The 10,797-nt window shown below is 36.4% G+C and overlaps 1 protein-coding gene across 3 annotated transcripts in view; it reads left to right on the top strand.

The window, feature by feature from the left end:
- LOC117100520 (leukocyte surface antigen CD53-like) overlaps positions 1 to 10,797 on the top strand; it is a 26,068-nt gene that overhangs the window by 11,569 nt on the left and 3,702 nt on the right. For 2 of the 3 annotated variants that reach the window (XM_033240265.1, XM_033240266.1), the window contains exons 5-6: positions 3,948 to 4,097; positions 10,483 to 10,566. In XM_033240265.1, coding sequence (XP_033096156.1) covers positions 3,948 to 4,097; positions 10,483 to 10,566 — 234 coding nt within the window. Of the gene's footprint in view, positions 1 to 3,947; positions 4,098 to 5,257; positions 5,345 to 10,482; positions 10,567 to 10,797 lie in introns of those variants that run through there. The other variant, XM_033240267.1, reaches the window with a different exon arrangement.

Raw genomic sequence — 10,797 nt, 5'->3', positions numbered from 1 at the left:
CTAATATCTTGATTTTTATTATATGCTATTAATTGTTTCCAGTCGTGTAATAGAGTGTATCTGACGTTATTTGAATCTGTTCAACCATGAAGCCTCTGTGGTCTAATGGTTATGACGTTCGATTTGACAGCGAGAGGTCGCATGTTTAAATCCCGTCAGAGGCATTTTATAACACAATTCGTTGAGAGCTATGCTACACGATGTATTTATGTCCTTTATTCGAACACTGTATTTACCTTTCTTTGATGATTTATATATAATTTAACGGTGTTAACGGCTTTATATCAAATAGAATATGATACAGTAATCAAATATATATAGGAACATGATTTGATTTATACATTATTTGATCCTTGATGATATCGTACGAACCTCAGTGGTCTACATGGTATGACGCTCTCCGAGATAGCGATAGATTGCGGGTCCATTCCCACCACTAGACACATTTTTTCATAAACTATAATAAGGAACTTTCGTTTATGAACTATGTTTATGAACTATGATTTATAACATCATGTTCCTATATATTTGAGCACTGTATTATTATCTATTTGATTTATACATTATTTGCCAGTTCCCAGTGCTAAGCAGCAACTTGATTTGAATATTATTTACTATGATTTACTAGCTGCTACCTATAAGCTTACGTTGCTTAAAAATGAGCTCTCGTGTTGTATAAAGGTAGAGAGACTAGTGGTCTTAGATCTTAATGCTATCGTAGGGGCCTCTCTGGTCCAAGTGGTATGACTCTCGCAGAGATAGCGGGAGATTGCTGTTTCGATTCCTACTAGAGACCTCTTTTTCTATTGAAACGTAGCAGAAGAGGAATCTTGAACCAAAAAAAAAACTCAGTTTCCACCTGGACTCGAACCCAGGAACTTTCGCATACACGGCGAACGTCATAACTTATGTCTCACAGAAATATATGAATATAAGCAAATACGAAAATGAAACGATAGCATACGATGACATAATAGAGACATTAAATTTATTTCAAGACGAATATTTCGGACACGCCTGTGTCCTTCTGTGTTTCCACGTATGAATGAGAAGTACAGAACAGATCAAAATAAAAACTATAAGGAATTAACCAAGATATATGGTAAGACAATAGGCACGCAATTAGTTAAGTGATTAATAGGTCCATGTATTAACTAATAAACTGTCGGTACGGTAGCACTTGGCGGTGAAATGGCCTATGAAAAAAAAAACAGAGCGAAATAAACAAAATGTCGGCAGTCAAAATAACTGAAAGCACACTGTAATTAAAACAGTGACAAAGGGTCTATATAAATGACCAAAATTATTACATGTTATTAATATTATTATTATAGTTACAATATTGTTAGTTATAATGATTATATGAATGTGATTATAATAATAATAATAATAATAATAATAATTATTATTATTATTATTATCATTATTATTGTAATAGATATTATTATTATTATTATTATTATTATTATTATTATTATTATTATTATTATTATTATTATAAATTATTATACCTATTATTAATATAGGTATAGGACCACACATATCTTATGTAGTGAAAGAATAACCTTATGAAGCCTAGATCTTTGTTAATACCAGTTTTGTGTGTGTAAAGGCCAACTCAGACAGCGTCGGCCGACGCAGCCCGACCCGATTTATCGTCGGGGACAGTCTTAAGCCGTCGTGAGAAATATTCAACATGTTTAATATTGTACTACGCGACTGCTCCCGACGCACACCATCGCGTCTGCGTTCAACTCACACAGACCCGACGCGACAACAAATCGCGTCGGGCTGCTGTCTGAGTTGGCCTTTAACCGTTTCATAATCCACTGAAATTCAGCAGAACGTCTGTCAGTAAGAGACTTTTTATCATTAACAGAGTGGTTAGGAAGATTAAAATGTTGTGCTACAGGGAACCCTATTGCTTTATCCTGAATCTATTTCTTATGACTGTTACACCTAAGTCTAAATTTGCTCCCTGTCTCCCCGACATAGCAACCACGATCACACTTGGAACATACGATTATGTATTATGTATACAACATTGGTAGCATTGCATGCGAGAGGTGGTGGGAGGGAACTTGATAGATTTGCTCGTAATGAGAATATCACAGATCTTACACCGTGAGTTGTTGCAAGGACGGTGACCATTTAAGGGATGTTAGGGAGATGGAAAGAAGTCAGGATACGTTTAAATTTGGGTTGGGGGAGGGGGGCTGTCGTTTAGCTAAGATGGGGATTTTCGAAGGGTTTGAGGTCGGGTAAGTGGGTTTTCAGAAACTTGAAATCCGCAGTATGTTTAATGCGTATTGGCTATATACTATGGATCCTTTTAATGCTAGTAGGATAGGAGCTGTTGAAATCCAAGTACTTGTGACTGTCTGTGGGTTTTGTGTACAAAGTCGTAGAGAGTTGGTTGTTATTGATGCGAGTTAAAGTGTCCAGAAATGGAATTTGGTTGATGGCGGGATAGATGGACTGTTCGGACGTAAATTTGATATTATTGATAGCTTCGTTGAAATTATAAATGAATAATTGAAGGGATTCCTCTCCTTGTGGCCATAAATACCGGGTATGTCGTCAGTATAACCAGCTGTCTCTTATACACATCTAGATGTGTATAAGAGACAGGGGCACATTGGCGTAAGGGGGGGCGGCATTTTTGTTCCCATAGCGGTACCTTCAAGTTGACGGAGATATTTGTCGTTGAACATAAAGTTATTATGTGTGAGTATGAATTTAACAATAGACACGATGTCGTCCGTGTACGGTAGGGGATGGAAAGAGTCAAGAAACTGTTTAAGCCATAAGCCCTTCGTCATGGGGTATATTAGTATCCATAGTGATCAGAATAGAATTCTAAGGAAGAGGGCTGGGAATACGATTGAGTTTTCGGAGGAAATAAGTGGTATCTTGAATGTAACTGAGGATGTTGCAAAGAAGGGGATTAAGGAGGCTATCAACAAATCCTGAAACAAATTCAGTGATGGTGCCTATGGTCTACCCGGAGGGGTGATGTTCAGAGATTTGGCTAGTTAAAAAATAACCATGGGGTCCTTTTCTTCGGCGCCTTGAGACGATTTTATTGTGGAAGGCGCACTACAAATATCCCACCATTACCATTAGAGATGAGATCAGAAACGTTGTAAGGATGAGCAGTAGATTTAGTTTTGTTTTCGATGTGCTTAGGAAGCTTGTGTAACTTAGGAATCGTGTAGAAATTTCCAGGTTTCGGGTTGTCGGGGATTAGAGAGCTTACCTTAACATGTAAATCAGGATGGCATTTAAATATCAATCTCGTTCTTATCGGTTACAGATTGAAAAATAAACATATTCGTTTTCCGAGGAAGATTTTCGTTCTATAAATCAAAATGAATCTTAAAATAGAGCAATAACACAGGGCCTAAGTGTAAGCTATCGAATATCTAATTTTATTATTTATGTTTATTGCTGAGCAGATTGGTCGATATAGTTATATTATTATCGTTTAAATTGGAAATTTTAAAAGAGGACCTTGGCAGACGTTTGGAAAAGGATACTGCCACTAGGGTAATAGATTTTTAAAAGTGATTATTTTTTTTAAATCATTCATTTTATATGACTAAATAGTCGTACACACATAAGACATCTAAATACGTTAAAGTCTGTAGCTTCAAGGTTCCCCGACCTGCTCTTGTGCTATGCTACTCGAGCACACTTGGGCCCTTGGCGGAACCTAGACCCGCTATTGTTAAGGGTTCGAAAGCAGCTGCGACGGGGCTCAGTGTGCTTTTGCTACGAAAGTGATGTAATTTTATTAATAGATTGCGTTAGAAATTGACTTTTTAAAATGTGTCTTGACGAGTGTACGGACTCACAGTAATCTTTTTTACCACAGTAATCTTTTTTATCGCCTTAATCCTCTGATGTTCGTTATAATATATACCATTTTGTTTTATCATTATTAGAAAGGTTGCTGTGGTGTACGAGAGCCTAGCGACTGGTACAATGGAATATATGGAGACAGACCATTTAAAACAAACCAAATTCCGAATTCTTGCTGCTCGACGGACGTGACAGCCGGTTGTGGACAAGAAAATGTTATAAAGCACGCTAAGGTATGATAAGAAAACCAACTGGAACTATTATAAACAAAATATCTACGGTAACGTACCACAAAGCCCTTAACCGACAAAAGTAATACATTTTTCTCTTCTTCTCTCTCTCTCCTCCTCCTCTTCCTCATGTTTATTTTTCTGATTCTTTTTCTCTCCTCTTCCTTATCTTTCTTTCTTTTTCGTTTTCCTTTCCTTTTCTTTTTCCATTTCCTTTTCTTTATCTTTCTTCTTTCTAATCAGTGGCATTATGCTTATTAGCTATTGGGGATCCAACGAGGCCCCAGGGGGTTTCTCCTACTAAGAACCAGCACAAAGCATAACCAGTTCAGCAAATTGATGAGCAATAGTTGATTTTTTTATCACTAAATTTGTAGTCTTTTCAGCCTTAATATACAAGAATTTTATGGAGGGCGAATCCACATAAAACCGTCCCCTCGGATTCGTAAATCGAAACGTTTTACTACTTGGGCCTCAACATTTTCCACCCAATCCTCTCGTTACGTCATTGCCTATTCGTTTCTTTTCTCCTCTTCTTTCCCTACTTCATTCTACATTTTCACATTCACTTTCTCCTCTTTTTTTCTCTTTCCCTTCTTCTCTTTATCAATCTCTTTATCTTTCACCTTCGACCAACAAATAAAAAAACTGTACATTTTCTGTACTGGGCCCTTAACAATAAACACAGAGTTCTCCCAAACACATAGTGTTGCTCAAGTATTCTACTATCGACGGCGGCGGAACGTTTTTGAAGTGTAGGAGAAGGAGTTTCATAAGGTAAGAAATCCAGTACGCGAACGAAGCGAGCATCTAGGCTGGGGCCAAAGGGCCCTGGTGGGGATTGGTTTGAAAATTGTTTAGTCCAAAGTATCCTCCTGAAAGTTATGTCCTGCCATTTTAGTCCACGTACCGTATCTCTCACAAATAAATACATTTTCCATATATTCTGTGATCTTCCTACACATCCAGGCTGCTTTGTACAGGTTGTCACATGGCAAAAACAATAGTTATTGAATTTTGGACTTACTGTACCTACGTATAAGCCTATTATACATAACCAGATCATCAAACAACTTGGGTCTCTTCACTTAAATAACTTCTATGAACTCCCAGTCTATAATAAAATGGTATTATGCTTTACTTGTCTTTCTACATTGTTTTAGGTTTCCGTATTTAATAGACTTTGTCCATATCTCTGTGTAAGTTTGTTATTTTGTAACCGATCAAAGGTTTAATCTCATCTTGTTATAAGGCCTAATGCTGACAATAAACAAATTGGGTACAGTATCAGGGTGGTAAGACTGCATGATGAGCAAACTCGCTATGCTATGTTCATTTTCACCGATTATACTGCATGCTCTTGTTATTCTCATACGCTTTATCTATCATAGCTTGGTTGTGGTACAGGTGGCAATAACATCAGTCTACCTTTTCCCAAATAATTTCCTCTCTCCAGTTAGCACCACCCATGTCCACGGAAACATAATTGACATATAATTGTAATTCGCATATCACCTGGATAACTTAGCTTCACGACTGAGTTACCCAGCGAGGTCAATAGGTGTACTCAAAAGGCTTTCCAGCCCAGAAGACGCAAATAACTGCTTAGTATTTTATATTAACCTCCTTAGGAAGAGAAAATAAGTCTAGCCAACGTGTTGATATGGCAGAAATCCTTCAAGCAAATTTGAACAAAAAATAATAATGGCAGATTATCAAGAAATTACTCTAGAGCTCATAGTTGAAAAAGACAAAAGCAAGCTGTGAACATGCAACGCCAGAACACCGAGGACAGAAGAATCACTAGACTTATTAATATATGAACAAAACTTAAAATGAGATATAATTGGACTCTGTGAAACAACTAAAGAAGAAGATGGTGTAGTGAAACTCAAAGGGAAAACAAAAAACAGTGTGAAAAAAAGGAATTGAGTTCTAATCCAAAATTAAAGATAATGTGAAGAAAATTAAATGTCAGGTATATAGGTATTTCTCTCTATAGGCCTATGTATCAAGAATTAAACAAAATTCAAGTGTATAATAATAAATCAGTAGAAGAAAGTGTACAAAGTCGTCAGTAAGGTGATAGTAGAAAGTAAGACAGAATACAACATTATAATCGGAGATTTCAAAGAAGTATTTGGGGAATTAGCGGTCATAGGAAAGTTTGGTGTTCGGAAAAATGAAAAAGGAGACCATGCTGTTACTAGGATTTGCTGAACAACAGATTCTAGTCTTTATACTGGATATGGAAAAGTCTGAAAGACAAAGGAATCAAATGACATCATACTCAGTTTTCAGAGAGGTATTGTAGGTAGAGGACTGGGGAAATTCATGAAGGTAGATGTGATCATAGAAGCAAAGATACACAATAGTAAGAAATCTGCAAGAAAATGATTAAACATAAAATTTCAACCTTTACAAGAGTTCCAATCGCTTTTCTGGATAGAGATATAGAAATTGTCTAAAGACAGCAAGTGGTAATTCAACCCAGCAAAATGGTAGAAGTAGTTGAAGAATTAATAAGACTAAGAAAGAAAGATCTAAAATAGGCTAACTGAGAAGGGCAAGTTAGTTTTTGAAGAGTCAGACAGAAAGAGAATAAAGCTAGGGAAGAAAGACTGAGTATACAACTGAGAAAACGTTAATTGAAGAGTTGGGGAAAAACAAAATAGAGCTTAGGAAAGTTTAAGACAATCACCTCAACAAAAGTATAAATTGAAAAAAAAAATAAACTTTGCTTGAGAATGGTAGAGGACTAAATTAGAGCACAAAAATGAGAGCAAAAAAATAGAATAAGTACAATGAGACGAGACGATGGCAGAATGACAACTGGTAGAAAAAAATATATATATAGTGTGTGACCAAATCCAAACAAGTACCAAATGTTGCAGTTACAAGTATCATGTCAACTGACCAAATTGACCTCCCAAAAATAACATTCTCGTAAGTAGAAATAGACAATAGGGAGATTTCTCAACCTTACGAAAACGATAACGAATACGTCGTCTTCATTACTGTCATTTGTGCCTAAAACATTCTTAACAATACATATACGAGCTGTTCATTTAAAAGTCATGGATAACTGTGACAGTATGCTACAAATATAATCCATAATAGAATCAACGAATTCTGGATGAAAATCAACACAGAGACTGAGCCTGCTTCAGAGAGCTTACCACAACCATTAAATATCTTCATGTTTTGAATTAACAAATATAAAAAGGCCATTGCGTACATTAATTGAAGTTTTGTCATGGCTTTAAAGACTAACAAGTTTTTTAAGCTTTTAAAAATATCGGAATAAATTAAGTATTTGGGCAAATCATTAAGGACAATTACGCATAACTTTAAAATAAAAGCAAGAAAATGGTACTTAATTACTTCAGGAATCAATATTTCAAGAGGATCTCATTTTAACTGACCATCGTTCCTCCTACCTTTGCTCTTTTCAAGGCCGGGAGATAAGAAATATCCTTCCAGATCCAGATTATAACCTCCACAATTCCTCTGAACAACAATGTGGCAAATCCAGTTCCCTTCTAAAAGCGTAGGAAAGTATAGGATATGCAACACTTTTCCGGACGTCTGCGGCGAAACCCATTTAAAGCTACTGGACAAAATCCATCGTAGGGCATTAAAGATTATTCAACCAAAATAATTTAAATCTCTACACTTTCATCATCGTCGCCTCATAAGTGTTCTAATTGTTCTTGTCCGTATTACCCTGGAACAACAACTCTCTTCAGGACTCTCTTCCTGAACGCCGAGTGTTCCATCGAAGTACTCGTCTAGCATCCAACAGCTCACATCATGCATAAGTGGTACCTATTTAACTCAAATAGATCAAGATCATACTTGCCATACATCGTTCATATATGGAATACATTGCATATGGTACTTCCAGAGGGTAACACAAATAAATATTCCCGGATTCCAAATTCATATTTAATGGCGTGAAACCCAAGCTCTTAAATTTTTCATGGTCCTAAATAGCATGAAGATGTCTGTGTTGCTGCTTTTTCTTGCAACTGCATCCATTCTTCCACATTTTATGTTGGCCAATGGTGCTAATTTTTCGTTCTCCAATTTCCTTTGACTTTGGTGGACAGACATATCTGTACATGCTGGGTTTTCTTTGTAAAAAAAAAGTATATAATTAAATCTCCATAAATCTTCATAGAATCTATGGAGGATGTGTTAAAAAGTCTAGATCATAAATAGAGAGATATCAATACTAGCGGGATTTTCAGGTTCAACTAAACTGTTTGAAGAAACAGACCAAGACGATTGCACAGAAAATACATAAGGAATACAATACGTTCATGACAAAATTACCAAACAGAGGGTCAATTGAAGTACAAAAAGAACAGATTGAGAAAGTAGTCTCTAGGTATAGACAGTACAGATGAAAAACAACATTCAAAAATAGGACTAGGTCTTGTTTAGAATCAAAACTACTTAAACACTTTATTTGTAGGTAGGTGTACACATCTTCCAATGAAGCTTTTGTATTACTTATGGCTCTGAAAAACGGTCATCAACAAGAAAATATAGAAACTCATTTCTGCACGTTTTAGAAATAAAAATGCTACATGTTAAAAAATATTTCAAAGTTAATAATACCGAAATGTACAAAATAAAAGTTAAATACATCATGGCGAAGGTAAAGGAGGTGGGCGGGTAATTGTGTACGTAGAGATGATAATGGACAAAGAGGTTAATTAAATAGCAACCAATGTTTTTAAAAGAAGGTTTGTCCCAGTCGAAGGTTCGCCATCAAATATTCACTCATGATATTATATTATACTCCAAAAAAAAATCCCAATTTTCTCGCCTTCTTTCTTCAAGGGCTTGTTTTACCTTCCTCCATTCTAAACCATATTTTCTTTCTATTTTCATGAGATCGAGGGTTTCCTGAGGCGGATCGGCAACCCCTTGCTTTCAAAATGTGGCGAGTTTGAAACTACGGTGGTGGACTTTTCTTATCACTCCTATATTTTGTTATATTCCTATTTTTTCAAGTTATTGGGAAGGTAGCTTTACCCACCAGAATCTGAATAGGAAGACAAAGAGATGGTGATATGACATATTTTATATGGGTACAAATTGGTCTGGGAAGCACATATTATGGAAACAAATGCATAACACTTTAAGTAGAATTGCATTCGATGTTGGGTGTCAGAGTCTGTAAGAGTAAAGGGCAAGAATAGTATCTGGTGTCAGTGGCGGATCTAGGGGGTGAATAGGTTGGCTAGCCACCCCCCTTCGATGACCTCGAAAACAAAATATAATCATTCGTCTTGTGTGTATGCTTCTCATGTATACATGTTACATGTAGTAGGCTATACTCTCGTAAAACATACACTTTCTATTTTAAGCTTAACTTCTTTTCAGATGTCATCCAAGAGCGTCTAGCCGTCAACTAATTCCAAAAAACCTCAAATGGAAGGAAATGTCTCTCCCTAAACCCATGATCAAGGAGGGACAGGGGAACACGTCCCAAAATATTGTTAAGAGGGTAGGGTTTGGTACCTCTTTTCGTCCGCAATGTAATAATATCATAAGTCAAGAAGATGCCTGAAAATTGTTGAAATGAACTGCATAAATGACCCAGGTTTTAACGAAAGTGTGCTGTACAACGGGTACTTTATCTCTGCCCACAAACATCTGAATTAGTGTACTTGTAATACACGACTCTTGTGCGCGTGCCTTTATTATAATTTGAGAAGTATGGGAAAAGGCGTGTAATAATAATAATAATAAGATTGGTTTTCGGCACATGGTAAAGCAAATTAAAAATACATCAATGACAATTGTTTGATCGATGATGATGAATTTTATTATAACAGAGTGTAATTTCCGGTAATCTAGAGGTACTAATTCCCCAAATGTTCCCACCTCAGCCCTTGTGCGGACTAATGACTTCGAAGTAGGTAGGCCTAAATTAAGTTCATCAAAGACAATGTTTTTAATATTTATTTTCTATTGTACATTTAATTAGATATCTATGGTTGCCGAAAATCATGAGAATTTTTTGCCGCTTCATTTTCACTATATAATGGTGATGTGATGACGATGAATTTTACTATATAAAAGTGTCATTTCCGGTCATCTAGAGCTACCGGTACTATTTCACAAAATGTCCCCCCTCACCTTTCAAAACAGATCTGTGCCCTTGTCAAAACCACACTACCGCCGCCCTCCCCCGCGTCGTGCTTCGCAAATCGCATTATCCACCCCCCATTGCTGAATCCTAGATCCGCCACTTGGTGTCGAAATGTGTTTGAGAATTTCAAATAATATTTATGTTAAAAAGCTACCGTTTAGATTTGTAAGCATTGTTGTTTATTTTAGTAAATGGTGAATCATTATTAAATATTTACAGGGGTGTAGTGACATTATTCTGGATGCTGTTCATGAAAAACTGGCTAAACTAGCAACCGTCTCCTTACTTTGCCTCCTAATACAGGTACAGTATTTTACATTCTTATTACAGTAATAAGTATTTCTGAGTAGGCCTACTCGCGTTAATCTTTCTTTGAAATTATAATAATACCCTGAACTCTCCGCATTTGATTAGCCGCGATGCAGTGAGAATATTATGAAGTCTACAATCACTCGCTGTATCCAGCGGTGGATCCAGAACATATCAATTTGTTTCGTACACCATACCTCCATGGGTACACTAACTGCAATACGC

The sequence above is a fragment of the Anneissia japonica genome, unplaced genomic scaffold, assembly GCF_011630105.1.
Source record: "Anneissia japonica isolate Jap-2015-1 unplaced genomic scaffold, ASM1163010v1 scaffold685_len2926416_cov193, whole genome shotgun sequence".
Classification (NCBI taxonomy): Eukaryota; Metazoa; Echinodermata; class Crinoidea; order Comatulida; family Comatulidae; genus Anneissia; species Anneissia japonica.
The sequence above is the reverse complement of the archived record's forward strand: the minus strand, read 5'-3'. Positions and strand labels throughout refer to the sequence as shown.